This window comes from Patiria miniata, unplaced genomic scaffold (genome assembly GCF_015706575.1).
Source record: "Patiria miniata isolate m_02_andy unplaced genomic scaffold, ASM1570657v1 HiC_scaffold_13, whole genome shotgun sequence".
NCBI classification, from domain to species: domain Eukaryota; kingdom Metazoa; phylum Echinodermata; class Asteroidea; order Valvatida; family Asterinidae; genus Patiria; species Patiria miniata.
The window spans coordinates 9,347,947-9,364,994 of NW_024037051.1; the positions used below are offsets into that span (position 1 = coordinate 9,347,947).

The 17,048-nt window shown below is 38.6% G+C and overlaps 1 protein-coding gene across 3 annotated transcripts in view; it reads right to left on the bottom strand.

Moving 5' to 3' along the window:
* LOC119721210 (serine/threonine-protein phosphatase 6 regulatory subunit 3-like) overlaps window positions 1–17,048 on the bottom strand; it is a 39,962-nt gene that overhangs the window by 20,282 nt on the left and 2,632 nt on the right. For 2 of the 3 annotated variants that reach the window (XM_038191161.1, XM_038191159.1), the window contains exons 2-8: window positions 16,420–16,499; window positions 13,306–13,385; window positions 12,173–12,332; window positions 11,439–11,690; window positions 10,160–10,338; window positions 7,111–7,224; window positions 1,738–1,885 (exon numbers count right to left, since the gene is read on the bottom strand). In XM_038191161.1, the coding sequence (XP_038047089.1) occupies window positions 1,738–1,885; window positions 7,111–7,224; window positions 10,160–10,338; window positions 11,439–11,690; window positions 12,173–12,332; window positions 13,306–13,385; window positions 16,420–16,479 (993 nt within the window). In that variant the 5' untranslated portion in view covers window positions 16,480–16,499. The remainder of the gene's footprint in view (window positions 1–1,737; window positions 1,886–7,110; window positions 7,225–10,159; window positions 10,339–11,438; window positions 11,691–12,172; window positions 12,333–13,305; window positions 13,386–16,419; window positions 16,500–17,048) is intronic. The other variant, XM_038191160.1, reaches the window with a different exon arrangement.

Consider the following 17,048-nt stretch of genomic DNA (forward strand, 5'->3'; position numbering starts at 1 on the left):
TAACGACAGAGGAAAGAACATTCATGTTGGATTTGAAAATGTTTGGCTGGCTGCAAATCTCAAGTCCTCTTACTTATCAAATTAAATTAGGTTTTACCCTTCACTGACGTTTAAACACTGTATACTCAGTGTGTTACCTCCCGAGTGAAAGTTGGAAAAAAAATCACTCGGGTGGGACTCGAACCCACGACCTCCTGCTTTCTAGTGCAGATGTCTTACCACTCGACCACCGAGCTAACGGGATCAGTTGGCCGGTTCGAATCTGATGTACATAGCAGTTGGTACCGCATTAAGTATTATATGATGAAATTTTGCATCGGGGTGATATAAATCAAATTAGATTTTGCCCTTCACCGACGTTTAAACACTGTATACTCAGTGTGTTACCTCCCGAGTGAAAGTTGGACAAAATCACTCGGGTGGGACTCGAACCCACGACCTCCTGCTTTCTAGTGCAGATGTCTTACCACTTGATCATCGAGCTAATGGGATTGGTGGGCTGGTTCGAATCTGATGTACATAGCAGCGGGTACCGCATAAAGTATTATAAGATGGAATTTTGCGTCGGGGTGATATAAATCAAATTAGGTTTTGCCCTTCACCGACGTTTGAACACTGTATACTCAGTGTGTTACCTCCCGAGTGAAATTTGGAAAAAAAGTTACTTATGTTAAGCTGTGTGAAGTACCGGGAGTGGTTGGTTTTATTGAAGTTTTTAGCTTGTGTTTGATGTCTAAAATACACACGTCATAACCATCTAGTGCCAATTAATCCTTGGCACAAAATTTGATTAAGTTAATTCTTAAAAAACAGGGAACCCTAAATGAAATGCTTTCATATTCAAAACTCAAACCTTTGGTGGTACAACATGGTAATTTCCTAACTGATCAACAAATCTTTACATTTGAGAGAAAAGCAACTGTCTGACTGATTTAACCAATGTTATCAGTCCAACAGTTATCAATGTAACTGCTTTTACCAACAAGTTGTACGTTCAAACAAATTTTTGCATCAAGTCAAAATCCCTAAACTACAAGAAGGAAACGAACTTTCATGCTCGATACAAGAAGGATATTCTGAAATTTCAATTCGTGACAAAAGAATAAATCATTGCTATACCTAAATTATACAAATCGGGAACTTTTACCGATACTTGTACAAAGGGTAGTCTACACTCAGAAAAAAAAAGTACATGTATGTCCTGAAGACAGGAAGAATAAAAAGAAATAGGACGCATATTAACCCTAACTCCCTAGGCCTTTTTGCTAGGATGTAGCCTCAATCCTGCAAAATCCTCCAATTGGCCTCATGGAAAAATAGCACATAGCCTCAATCCTGCAAATTCCTCCGTTATTTCTTAAATATGGTCCATGGAGGGATGACCACTGCCTGAATCCTGCAAAATCCTCCGGCTATGTCTGTCAATAGGCTGAGACAGAGGCAGTGACATCCTGGAGCAGTGCGGAGGATGTCAAGTATAATCAAGGACTAAATTTATGCACGGCTGAGCATAAACAACACAAGGTCCGGCCCAAGACCTTGACACAGTGCATACTCCGAAATCAGCAATGCACTTTTGCCATGTAACCTCAATCCTGCAAATTCCTCCAATTTGCAAAAAGGATTTTGGAGGATTCAGGGCGGTTAGGGTTAAAAGAGAAAACCAACTGACTGAAAAACAAACTTGAACACCTGAAACCAAAAGTAGCAGGTTTTTTTTTTTTTATATACAAGTACCTCTGGGGGATCTGTCAATAATTGGTGAAGTTCAGGTAGCTGATGTATAACCGCCTTCAGCGTGCCGCTGACACCATGAGCTAATCTCTCAGCGTCTAGCGCAGTCATTTGTTCCTGTCCCTCGGGCCTAAAGAAAGACAATACCATGCTGGTAAGGGAGGAAGCAAAAGAATGAAGCTTGAAAAAGACGGGTGACCAAACAACAACAACAGCAGCTACACACCAACAACCAAATTGCTTCTTCATTGTCTAGCATCTACCCTCGTCCGACATTTCAACTTGCAATGTCTTACATTTTTGTTATCCTTTTGGAAACGCTTTCAAATACTATTACTTTTCTCCAAAATTGGCTGAAAATTTGATGGACAGACAATGGAATGAGTAAGGAAATGAAGAAGCAATTTCTACTTTTTAACAGCAACATGTGCATTGCAATTGCTAAATAAATGTGTTTATATAAACAGTTCAGGGGTTGGAATAGTGACACAAAAACATGAATTAATACAAATGGGTGCTAAATCTAGGTGAATGCAAAACACAAACAGCTATAAGTGCAGACATTTCATTTGCTATCTTTTTTTGGTGAACATTTTGGAGCATTTGAGCAATTTATGGAGCTTACATGTAAAGGGGAGAAGTTTGGTTTCCACTACAACTGTATGGTGCCAATATATTTACAGATTTGAGTGAAATGAGTGAAATGAGATGCAAATATCATTAAATTGCACATTTTTAGTACTTAAACCAATACTCTCCCGATAGTTAAGTTGAAATCCTGACACTCCATGACTATTCTTGATGAACTTAAAACTATTTAGAGATACTGCAGCCACAATGGGAGGGTATCAATACGTTTGAGTAAAAAAAAAGTTTGCCCAAACGAAATAGCATCCTCCTGCTGTAGCTACCACATCTCAAACAAGCTAATGGCATATTTGGTATTTTTACTGTTCACAGAGCAAATTCAAAAAAGAGCAAATAATATTTTGCAAGACTTTCTAAAATGTTTTTAATGGCACAAGTGTGAAGTGAAAAAAATGAGAAAAATCTGGAGATCCAAGGAAAAGTTTGATGCCTGTAGATAGGGTCATTCTACAAATTTAGGGTCCAAATGCGACATTTTTCCAGTCTGTGTTACACTGGTGCTTTGTAATTTGGCATTCAAGTATCATTATGAATGACTTCAGATAAAAAAAATTTGTAAGTAGTTTGATATTCATAATCATAATCACTCTTGCAGAACAACTCCGAGAATTATAATCAGAATTCTAAAATCATACATGTACATACATGTATGTCAGATGTAACGGGGACAGGGAAAAAAAAAAGTGAACCCCTAATTTATAGCATGGTCCATATCCATGTGAACACCTCTGTAGACTTGTCTCCTCATGTTAGCCAGGGACAGGAGACATGTTACCTGACAGGATGTTCTCCATCATACACCAATAGGTGTTCAAGTGCCGCACCAAATTGGTGACTTCCTGCCCCACTCATTGCCAATATCAAGGGGTATTACAAAGTCATGAAGAGGATAAGGGAGGGGGGAATATGATTAGCTATGGAGCACTTTCATGTCAAAATGGGTGCAGCTGCTTGTATTTGAATGGCAACATAATACACTGCTTGACATACGGAACACATTAATTAGGTTATGATACAAGTATGGGAACGGGTGTTTCAATGTCTGTCATGCAATCCACAAGATTACATTGGGCATAGTATCAATGAAACCATGAATGGGTAATAGTACTGATTCTATTGTATAGTCCGCTTTCATGTGTCAGGCAATAGTTAGGGAATTTTCTTCACAAGAGTATAGATGTACATGTACATGTACATGTATAACAATGCACATTGTATGAGAATAGAGAGGTTTCGCAAGCGAACAGATACGCTTACACTTACATTTAGCTATGCACGTTTAGCGGATAGTGAGTGGCGTATGACGTCATAACTGATGACGTATCCGTCGCACTAAACGTATCCGTTTGCATGCGAAACCTCTCTATTGTTATTGCTGTGAAGATTACAATAGGGCGTCAATGGTACCATGACAACATGTTATGAGTAGGTAATAACACTGATGCTATTGCTCAACTTACTTCCATGTGTCAGACAATAATAGGGAATTTTCTTCGCACGAATAAACATGACAATATACATGTACATGAGAATGTTATTGCTGTGAAGAGTACAAAGGGCAGTGTCAATGTACCATATTGACTGCATGTTATGAATGGATATATTAAGCACTGACGCTATTGCACAACTTACTTCCATGTGTCAGACAATATGTTAAGAATTTTCTTTGCAAGAATATAGACGTATGACAATGTACATGAGAATGTTATTGCTGTGAAGATTACATACATTGTAGGGCAGTGTCAATGGTACCACAGTGACTACATGTTATGAATGGATATTAATAGCACTGACGCTATTGCGCAACTTACTTCCATGTGTCAGACAATAGTTAGAGAATTTTCTTTGCAAGAATATAGATGTATGACAATGTACATGAGAATGTTATTGCTGTGAATATTACACAGGGCAGTATCAATGGTACCATGTTGACTACATCATACATGTTATGAATGGGTATTTATAGCACTGATGCTACTGCACAACATACTTCCATGTGTCAGAGTACTCGGACAATAGAAATGCTATTGCTGTGAAGATTACTGACAGTCACCTAATGAGGGGACTTTAACCCTAACAACCCTGAGCTCATCAAGCTCCAACAGCGGGTTTTGCTTGATTTTGGCAGGGTTGGTACCGAACACTGGCCAGCTGGTGTTGGACTTTGATTGACTGGGTACCAAAGGCCCAGGGAGACCCTGTTGAATTTTGTGAGGTTCGGGGCAGAAGGGCATGAGATTTGTGAACACGTTGGAGTTTGAGGGAGTTCACGGTCCTCAGCACAGTTGGTGGTCAAATGTGCATGTACATGGGAGTTCACAGGCATTTATTCGTGGGTACGCTCACCCACGGTCCCCAGTACAGTTCCTGGTCAAATATATTGCTTTATTTTGTTAGGATTGGTACCATCCCTATCCAATCACTCGACAATGCATAGGCCCATCCATACCAAGTCAATCAAACTCCAACAGTTGGAGTTTGGCAGGTTTAGTACTGTTCCCCGTACAAGGCCTGTTGGAGTTTGGCAGTTTTGGTACCAGTGCTTACAGACCTGTATGCAGCTGTTGAAATTTGTTAGGTTTGGTATCCTTTCTAGTGCAAGAGCCTAGGGGGTTAGGGTTAACCCTAACCCTCTTAGATTATTTACAACTAGAGTATTTTGGAGGTAGGGGTGTGCATTGGACCCGGGTACCCAAGTACCCAACCGCTGATGTCAGGAACCGGTTCCAGATTATGGGATTGGGTATCCGTAACCAACTTTGGAAATTACTTAGTTACTTCTCAGACAATAAAAAAGAAAGGTTTTCAGTGGGAATTTTCAAAATGAAAACAACCTGGCTACATGGCAACCAAAATAGAGTTCATGTTATGTGCATTTTAACGCGTGACAGATGACGCTCGATAAAGTTGCAGTTTAGACGGTAAGACCGTAAGTTATCAAGACCTTCAGACAACTTCCGGGATTTGAATTTAGGGGTTGGGTTTCTTTTACGGTAACAGGATACCAGTGATCTTACTTCGACAGGGTACCCGGTTCCCGTACTACCCATAAATGCACATCACTATTTGGAGGATCACATTTGGGGAAAGTAGACAGAATGTGCTGTTGTTTTCATGAAGGATATAGGATTCAGGACATTTCCTAGCACAAAGACCAAGGGGAGGTACATGTACATGCGTGTAACGTTAATCTACACAATGATATCAAGTCTCAATACACACAGCATGACATTTAAGGGGTGCTGAAATAGCTGAAACATTGAGTTTTCTGCCTGAAATGACACCACACTTTTACTCGTGAATATGGAAACTTGCATTAGCATAAAAACCAAAAAGTCACCAAAATACCCTTCAAAATAGCAAAAAACGAAAATTGAAAATAAGGTTAAATGAGACACAAAGGGGCATTTCCAAGGATTCCGTTAAAAAAATGACATTACATGGGACCTGTAATCCAGGCTAAAAAGGGTGAAATGAGTTCAAAAATGGGTCCGTAAAAGAAAAAGGAACCTGCAAAGGTCACTTCACAAATGTCCCTACGATGAATAGACTTCCTCTTGACTCCATCAATGCACACATAACAGGGATTTTTTTGTGGTTTAGATTTCATTAGAAAGGTCCACACAGTGACTCACTGCATTTGTATCATAGGGATTTCCCTGTCCAATCAAATTACTGTCATTCAATGTACACTGTGTACAACGTACTTCCTTGCGAAAAAAATTTAGTTAATCTTCCTTCCTTCTTCCCACTAGGAACACCACTCAGACTGTCATTTCTGAATAAATCGGGGGAAATGTGAGTGAACTTAGGGGTATATTTTCTCTTCAGTAATATTTTATGGAAAATTTAAGTAGGCCAGACAGCAAACTCTAGATTTTTCCTTTATGGAATTGAAATTTCTTTTTTAGTCTGTTGACAATGATAAGTATTTAAGCGAGCAAATTTTGTGCAGCACAAAAACTTGTTATCACAACAATAACAAAAAATGTACACAACAGAAATGACATCAATGCATCAATTAATTAGACAAATCTCTCACTGCAAAACTACAAATGTATCACAACAATCACAGCATTACACAACACACAACCACATTTTAAGCTTCCCTCACAAAAAAAAAAAAATATGACTTGAAAAACTTTTTTTTAAACTTTTTTAAAACTAGAAACACAATGGTAAGCTGATATACATGTACCAACAAACAAAGTTGACGTAAAGGCATAGGCCTATTTGATCATTTGTTTTTTTACGCATTTTGTTCGTTTCCAAAAGAACACCACTCAATATCCAAAGACGAATGTTCAAAACCTAACCTGTTGAAATTTCAGCTCAGTGGATATTACACTTTTCGAGAAAACAGTGAAAAACCATGTACAACTTTTTGATCACGAAACAGGATTTCGCCGATAACACTCTGTGTTTCCCCTTAAAATCAGTCAAATGATTGATCATTGAAAATTCTAAATGACAGCAAGCCAGACAGAATAATTTCACGTGGTGTTTAGTGCCAGTACAATCTTTAGTCCAAGTAAGCTTTCAATAATAATTTGGTAGGTTACTTTTGGGATAAATGCAAATGATCCTACAATGCCTTTATACATTTTTCAATTACTTCCTAAATTAACTTTAGGTCTTTTTAAATTTTCAGGCAAAAAAATATAAATAACAAGATACCATTATAAAAAAATCACACAAAATAAACCTCCCACCATGCGATAAACTTACCCTTGCTTTTTGAATTCCAGGAGGGCCAGTAGTACACTGACGCCATTGACTAGTGCAGACTTAGATTTCTTCCCATGAAACATGTGTTCTAGTAACTCAGTCACTGTTTCTTGCCTGTATACAAAAAATAAAAGGAAAACATAATCCATAAAGGATGTTAATTTAAGCTGAAGAGGATGTGATAAGGCCACTCAACCAGGGACATGTTTCTAAATTTACCATATTTGCCCAGAGGTTTTATGAATATTTATCGAACTTCAGATAAAAATTGCCCAATTTCACTGTTTAACTCAATACCCCTTAAATATTATCTGCAACAAATCTGCTGGAAAGGACCAACAACATACCTTTCATGGTTTATTGAACAAAAAACAACAACATTTATTTCTTTTGCAGTTTAGGCTTTGTTCAACCAATCAATTTCAAAATTGGCACTGGTCAAAAAATATTTTCTTGACCAGTGAAAAGGATCTCTGTGCATGATGATGGCTTGGTTTATTGTATCTTAATGACTGACTGTACAACATATTGAGTTTTATCTGTCACGGTGTCAACAAAAGCTATTTAAGTGCGATCAAATACGGCGGGGTGGGAGAGGGGGAAAGTAAAAAATCCCCAAAATAATTGGTAGAGGATTTGAGAGTCCCTGAGGGCCCCTAGGTAACGTAAGGTATCTGTATGTTTGCATTTGCCAAAATGCACCCTTAAAATACAAATTTCTTTGGTTCCATATCAACTTTATAATAACCTTTACGGTAAAATCACTTTCATGGTCAAATTAAAGAATTCCAGATTTCAAAAGGAATTCTTTAAAATATCCTGTAATAAAAGTTCCTGATAATTTTCTTTTTCAAACCTGAAATCAGGACAAATCCTGACAAATCTCACCCCTGAACACAGTCAGTCAGTATTGGGTAATACAGAGTGGTTTAAAGGAACAAGGAAAGTTACGAAATGGCACAAACTTTGGTTTCACACCGTGTAACATATGAAAAAAGAACTGTTGGCTTTCATTCTTAAAGGGAATATACAACATTTGCAAACATCGAAAAATAAAACTACCAAGTTTTTACAAAATACCTTACTAGGATGTTGGTAAATGACAGTCTCAAGCATCTTGTAACATTATGGCACCTGGTGTGAATTCATTTTCGAGAAAATGGTATTTTTGTATACATTTCCAACGGTGGTCGGCCGACCAGCGTTGGAAAAACCTAACTATTTTCAACTACTGCTCCAAATTTACCATTTTTTAGTCCAAATTTTGTTTGCTATGGGTTACATGTTCATGAACGGGTGCAGGCCAGCTAGACTGGTTCCCTTGCCTTACAATTTTCCATCATCTATAAATTGATCCATTTTATCTTTTGTGGAGTCAGGGAACCAGACTACTTGAACATTTTTGTTTTTCTTGGTTTTTCCAACCTTTTCGAACACAAAACTTCACAAATGTCAGTGTTAACGATATTTGATCTATTATACTAATACTAACCCCTTGAATAGTTCATTTCCGAAAATTACAGCAAAAGCCAATGATGTACATTCCCTTTAAATGGATATTCTCTTACATGGCAATATAATTAAAGGGAATAGCGGCACACTTCAACAGTCACGTCGTGATTTGTCATGGGACATGTGAGCGGCATAAGGGAAGGGAGAGCTTTCCTGCCGGGTGGGGTCAGGTTGTTCGGATTGGCTAAGTCCGGGGATAGTGACGACTGAATGAAGGTCAATGGTTCAGGAAATTATTACTAGCTCTCAAGGATGTTGCTTGTGTTCCTCGCGGCCCAAATTCTAATGAGTTCATTTAAGGGGTCAGGTACGTATTGACGTGTTGATGGGTTGTAGGTAGACCTTATACGTTTAAGGGTCCATGACATGAATTTTTCCTAGGAACATATTTTGTGCAACTTTCTACTCCTCTTCAATGTATGAAAACTATTGGACATCCCTTTTTGGTTAACTTTATTGAAAAGTGCACTTTTTAAAGGGAAGATACAACAATTGCAAACATCAAAAAACAAAATTATCAAATTATCACGAAATTCTTTACTAGGCTGTTAGGGAATGACAGTCTAATGCATCCCGTACAATCCTGGCTCCTGGTGTGCTGACATTTGTAAGTAAAGTGCTATTTTTGTAACAATTTCCAACGCTAGTCGGCCGACCAGTGTTGGAGAAAACTGGATTTTTTCAAAAATTTCTTCCTTATTTTTCATATTTAGTTGTTCCACATTTTCTTTGCAACTGATTACACTCCTGTGAAGGGGTACAAACCAGCTAGACTGATTCTCTGACCTTATAATTCCCAAAGGTCTATAAATTGCTCTGTTTCATCTTAAGTGGGGTCTGGGAACCAGACTACAAGACATGATTGGTTTTCTTTGTTTTTCCAGCATCTACAAACCCGAAACGTGAAACAAGTCAGTGTAACAATATTTGCTTTAACATACTTTTCCTCCAAATCCATTTATTTCTGATAATTACAGCAAAAGCCAATGTTGTACATTCCCTTTAAACAATTGAAATATTCCATGCTTTTCTTGACAAATGAGGGTGCTGTTGCTGTGACGTCATTTCAGGAAGACTCTGATCAGTTTAGAGGGTTTCTGTGCAAGTTGTGAACCTAAAAATTGGTTTCTTGTATAGTGCTCATGTCCGTCACGAAGTGAAGTTCCTGTCGCTCTAATATTACCCGGCTTTAGAATGGCTGCCATTACGGCGCTCAAGCATTGAAGGAATTTCTTTCAACTGGTTACCCATTTACTACACCCGGGTGGAGAGAAGCAATCGTAGTTAAGTGTCTTGCCCAAGCACACAAGCACCATGTTCCCCGTCAGGATTTGAACCCATGTACCACGGAGTCAAACACCGTAACCATTGGACCACAGCATCCCACAGTATTAGTGTACAAAAGCGTGCATGTAAATAAACAATATTATATTCGTTCAACAAACTAACATGATTATGCTGATTCAGTTATTACTACAGAATAAACCAATAGTCAGTAAAACAGTTTGGCATTTGAGAGAATTGAGGACATACTCACTTTTCTAACGTTGTTAGCAATGGGTCACTCTCTGCACACTCTTGTAACTGTGACATATGTTCCCTGGTAATGCGCACAATGTCACACAGAGTCTGTGCAGCATTGCTGTGTTTATCGTCAGTCTCTTCGGGATCTATCAAATCCACTAATCGCTGGATAAACTTCTGCTCATTCAACCACTGTAAACAATCAAAACAAACCACGCAAAAAGCTTTGATGTATTCCAATTCAGCAATCAAATAGGGCTCCTTCAATGACAGCCATTTCTGTAGAAGTGCAACTGCGTATTTTACGCAATCTAGCACGCATTGCGTAGTGTTGAAAATGATCCAAACACGCGCGCTTGTTGCTCGAAATACGACGCAGCCGATGCGCGTAATGCAAGTTGAAGCTCAAATGCCGATGCACTTGGATGGTCTGTAGGAAATGACGTCATTTGAACGAGACCTATTCCCGCAAAGTTGCAAATGAAAATACTGACAACTGTGAAACAGCTTAAACTCAACTTTAAAAAAAAAAAAAAAAAATACGCAAACTCTTCCATATCTAACAATGATAAACGATGGTTGAGCGACGACCTGTTTGACTTTATTCACCAATAGGAAAACCCAACATTACGAAAGGGAGTTTAAAGTCTGCGACAGAGCCAATTAACCAAGATAATTCAGAGAGATGATCCAAAACTCCTCGACTGTAATCTCCTTAACCATTACTAGATGACAGATGTATATGAATTGAAAAACGAATTTACAAGTTTATTCACTGGGCTCTGAAAAGCTCCATCACGGACATTACACAACGTTGGAATTGCCCCTATGCAGTGGAGAAAGGATCTGTTGTTCAAAATGCAGACTCTAAACCTGTTCTATTTTTGGATTTCTTGAAATCTGTGGAGTTCTTACAGAAGACCAACAGGGTAAGGGGAGGGGGGATAATAATGAGTAGTCCAACTATTAAGGTGCATCAATCGATGAACTCTTTACTAAATCTTATGTATCCCTGTAGTTAAATGTGAAGTAAAGGTAGCAACTGACATGATTACCAACACGCCTCTGTGCACTCCTCAATGGTAGCAAACAGAGTATGGCAGGACTCTTGACTAAATTGCCGCTAAAATGAAACTAGTCGTCCTTACTTCACACCAAAGCGGCGATCACACACAGGTTTTTCCCACTCAAGGATCTCTAACAAGTGGTCATGAAGTGGAATGTGCACAGAGTCAATACACACAGGCTGACTACAAGAATGTTTAAAGATGTTCAGAATCAGGGAGTTTTACCTCTAGGAATTCCTGCCTGACTTCTCTGCTCTCTATGCACGTGATTAGCCTGAGGAGGAGATCCATGATGGCCGACGTGCCTAGATGATTCAGGAGAATGCCGATAGAGTTGTCTTTGCTTTTGAGGTGATTGATGACAACCTCAGGTCTCCGGACCAGGAGGGTGCCGATGGTTTTGCTGAAGAAGCTGGCTAGTAGCGGGTTGAGTGGAGGCTCATGGTCTAGGAAACCCCACAGTGCACTCATTGCCGACTGTAAAAAGTAAAATCAGGAACTCAGCAACAACATCGATATTTACCATCCTATTCAACAACTATCAGTATTTTGTTTCTATTTATACCCAGGGCCATGGGGAATTCAAAAGATGTGTGTGAACATGTTGGAGGACACATCCTCCAAGGCCTAACTTTAGCCATTCTCGGAAAAATAAAGTATACCTCACTAAGTAATAAACTGATTGCACTCTATTTTATGTTGAAAAGAGTGAGCCATTTTAGGGTGAGCGCCATGAGCGCCCAGCAGTGCGGACACTGGCAATGGTTCTTTCCAATATTTTGACAGGTAAAAGTAGGACTCACATTGTACACATCAACTCAAATTCTGCAAGCTACAATTCTAAGTAAAACTTGTAACAAAATTATTCCCCAAACAAGTCAAACCAATCCATGAACACAAGCCAACGTTTGCATGATTTTTTTGTTCAAAATCCTTTGCTAAAAAGTACGATAACTTACATCAGTCTCTGCAAGCTTATCGCTGATTTCTGCTACTTCGGAGGTTAGTAGCTCACAAGCCATGTTAGGGTGCTTGTACTGTAGTTGCTCCTCTAATTCACCCGAGGGCTCTTTGGTGATGTAAGAAATCAACTCGTCCATGATTTCAGATCGCGATAGGCTGAAAGGGAAAGAAAGAGAAAACAAATCATGGTAACTTTCTTCACACTAGATGTCCTTGTGGTAGTACTTTTTCCTAGTGTGAAGCATATCTGATGTGTTTATGGCAGAAATACTTGACTGTCTTAAAATGTTTGTTTGATACATTTTGGGCCTCTTTTTTATTTTGTGCAATTTTGGACAACCAGAATCAAAAATTAGCTTAACCCTAACTCCCAAGCGTCTTTTACTAGGAACTGGACCAAGTCCATCAAAATCCATCAATCACTGTGCCTCCAATACAAAACTGTACATGACATAATGGAATCCACCACTGACACACTGGTTGACATTCATGGACTTGCTACACATGGCTTTATCACAATAGCAGTACAGGAAGCTAGGCAAAATCAATTGGATACCCCTAGCACTGCTTCAGGCCATCAGGCCCAAGTCCATCATACCCCTAACCCCCTAGTACTTCCTCAGGACTACCCTGCTAAATCCAACAGAGTCCAACCGGACTTTCCTGTTCAATCCACTGTGCCTCATTTTCAGTTGTCTGCTGAATCCAACGAGGTCCAACAATGCGTTATAATGCGGTTCAGTTGCCTGCTGAATCCAACATTTTGCATTTGAATGTACACAAGGGGTTAACTGCTCAATCCAACAGGCTCCATCGGGTGACATAGTTGGATCCGGTTGGATTCAGCAGGGTTAGGGGTATTACTCCATCAATATTTAGTCACTCCAGGCCTCCTGGACCAAGTCCCCAAAATCCACCAAAATGGGGTATGGATTTTGATGGAGTTGGGGTGGGTTAAACATGTTCCTTTTTGTAAATGTTTTAAGGCTACAAATATAAAATTTGAAACAGTAGAAGTTTGGTGTAATCAAGCACAAGAAATCTTGAATGCATTTCCCAAACATGTTCAATTGATTGAAGTAAGTCAGTGTTTCGTTACAAGCTAGAATGTATACCAGTATTTACTTACTAGTCAATGAGCTTTTTGTTTTGAGCCTTGCATTCTTGTAGGATATCATCCTCGTCGAGCAGCTCAGTTAATGTCACATCCTGCAAATCCATGCAAATGTTGGGATAATTAATTAATGGGACTTGACGTCCTGATATCTCAGAAACACATCCATTTGATTTCATTGATTCAGAGTCTGGTCTACAGGAAACCAGCATAGTGTGTTATGGTTACCAGGAAATGGTTGAGAAATAGAAAGTTACTTCTACACAAAGCCAGCACTAAAAACAACTACTGGCGTACGTGGTCAGCCTATAAACAAATTGTGCATGCAAAGCCTGGCCACTAGGCAATCAGCATTGTTTGTTCATTGCTACATGTACCTGTTCTCTGTTTAGTAGAAGATTCCGGTCAATGCATACTCAACCATATTTATAATGTATTTTAGGATTGTGAACAACACGGCACTTAAGGACCTTAGATCTCAGCTGAGTGGGTGTTTTGGGGGTTTCTTTTGTGTGTGTGACAATTTTACTCTTCTATGATTCACGAAACCACCTGCACAACACAAGCACCCCAGGAAGTTTGGTGCAATGAATTATAAAGGAGAAATTTGTTTCTGTACGTTTGCCCATGTCACGTTTGAGTTACTGACATTAAACGTATACTTATAAAGCTCCATTTTAATGTTCACTGTGTGCGCTAGGGCTGTCTACTTTCATATAGTTTAGTATTTGATTATTCGGGAAAGCGTTTCACCGAATACTCACATATTTGAAACTCTCTGACCAAGTTTTACACACGCCAGCTGCAACTGCTTGCTGTGCCGGTGAAAAGGGGTTAAAATTTGCGTGCGGCAATCGATATTATGGACCACTGTGTTTACAGTAAGTATTTTTATAAGTGTCAAGGGATTTGACCTGCTAAAAAGATGGGAACAATCCTTTTTTAGCATCTGACATCTGAAAATAAAGCGCCGTAGTTGTGTGTGCACGTGCATTTTTTTTTCTTTTTCGCATATTCCAACCGACAAAAAGCTATTCGAATATTCAGTTGATGATCGAATATTTGCATATTCGGTATATTTGAGACAGCCGTAGTGTATGCATTGGACGACACAAAAAAAATACTTGTGTAGGCCACAGATGTTGCATGCAAATGGTACTAACTGATATCTTCAACTTCATGAAAAGCTTTTAAGAATGGCTAAGATTTGATTTAATCAGACTACATGTATTGTGGCTTACATTTATCTGAACATGTTATTTGGACAAATGAATAATAAGATTTGAACCAGCCAACCGATCCCGTTAGCTCGGTGGTCGAGTGGTAAGACATCTGCACTAGAAAGCAGGAGGTCGTGGGTTTGAGTCCCACCCGAGTGATTTTTTCCAACTTTCACTCGGGAGGTAACACACTGAGTATACAGTGTTTAAACGTCGCTGAAGGGCAAAAACCCAAATTTGAAATGAATAATTGTTCTCAGCAAGTGGCACATTTGTTTTCAAACATGCCTTGAGTGCAGAGTGAACACTAGAATATTAAAGACATTTCAAAAGAATTTCTGAGCTTATGAATAATGCAAAGACTCATTGATCAACATGTCCCAAGGCTTTTTCATTTATTTTAACTTCAAAGTTTTGCGTAGGTTGCACTTTGATCTGACTGCGCGCTAGGTGACACATATATGCAGTCAAGTGGATTTGCTGTGGTTTCACATTTGGGTAACAATTGCCACTATCAGGCTCAGCAACCATCAATAACTGAACTTTACACAGGAAAAGATAAGCAAAAGATTTGAAATGTGCATTGCGCAAACCCTGCGACCATCTTCAATGGTATGAATTATGCACATTGATATGTAACATACAAGCACATGGAATGATGTGGCACATACCAACAAGTGTGCAATGCATATATCGGAACAATAAGGTCACTAGGTCTTTTAAGTTCGCTCAAAACAAAAAGTTGCATGGCCCCCCCCCCCCCCAAAGGTCTGCTTCCGATTACATGGTATTAGAAAATAGGGTAGGTAGGTATTGGGAATTATTTTGGGGGGCCAATTTTTTTTGGTGTACGATCATACATGTATGGAGGTGTCTGCGTGTAGTCAAGGGTAAAAGGTACAAATTGGTGGTTTTGGGTGCTTGTTTTTTTCTCATTTTTCCCATAAAAAATTAGGGTAGGAGCTGCAATAGGGTAGGTCGTAGAAACCTGAAGCAGAATTTTAAAAAAAAAATTTTTGGCCTAACCACTTGCATCAACCTTTCATAATTATCTAATAAGGTGGACGTCAAATCGGAACAACGTTTCTCTTTAACCACAACAATCATGGAAACGGTCCAAAATAGGTTTAACCTTGATTTCTTCTATAATTCCAATGATGCCTGATCAAACTTTTTTTCCTCATGAGATCCGTGCAAGTCACTCAAGCATTCACATGCATAAAAGTGAGGTCAAGGGTTTAGATGACTAACGAATTTGCCTTCTCTTGCAACACTCAAACCTGGACTAAAGGAGGCTCTTTTACTACTTGAATGTACTACAGTGGATTATGTAATTGTACACTGGGGAAATATACAAGCACAGGTTGGTCAAATAGTGTTAAATTAAAAAAGATTGCTGAACATGTCATGATTGTTAGTCACAAGGCATTTCAAAAGGAAACAATGAATGTATGAAATTAAATGTTTCCTGTGTGGGAAAAAAAATGGTACGATTCTTCCTGTCCAACACAGAAACATACTGTGTGTGGTGCCATTCTTTTACAGCACATATATACAAATGCCATTTAGTCCAGACTTTCCAAGTTAAAACGGATACTTCAAGAGAAATTTGTCAGTGTTTGTGTTGAACTCATACGTCCAACTTGCAATCCATTTTAATTCCAAAATTAGCATAAAATTGTTGGTTCAGACATTTCGAATATCTTTCACCTTTTAGAATGTAACATGATCTAGAGTTTTGTGGAATTTGTGAACTCCGCAAAAATCAAAACACATTTCATTCCGACTCATTTTTTTGTAGAATTAATCAGACTTCAGATTTTGCTTTTGATGTACATGTATTCTAATGTATCCAGCAGAGTCAAGTTAACACGACACTCAAGTTGTTTTCTAGGATTCTTCAAATTACCTCCTTCTCTAGTAAGGTGTCCACTTGGGACGTAGTATGGACATCAAATTTCCAGAACATTGTGGATTTTGTTTTCAGATCTGCAAAATAAAAGTGAAAAGTAATCATAATCAGTGTCAGAGAAATCATCTGGAGTCTATTATAACATCAACTAACTTAACAGCATGTACACTATTAGTTGATTCCATCACATTGATAAGAAGGTTTAAGTCACTACTCTGAATGAAGATGTTGTGATGACATCGAAAGCTACGTCACTGCAGTATTTTTGATTCCAAAAAAGGTATCTAAATATTTCTTATCACCTAATTTACTTGCTTGGAGCAATTCTATTTAGGACAACAAATACAGTTTCTTTGTTGTAACTTGTTCAATGGTTAATTTAGAAAATCTGTATTCACATATTACTAAGGAATGATACATTTATTAATGTTAAGTATTAACCCTAACTCCCTAGGGGGTGTGTAAAATTATATTGAAATTGGAGGATTCACGACTGTTAGGGCTATTCTCTTTTATTGGTTTATCAGTTGAAAATGAAAAGTTCACTTTGTATATTTCAATCTGTCAATACTTCAGTCATCCATGTTCACACTGAGCGCTTTCACTCTAAACTGAAAGTTTTTAGC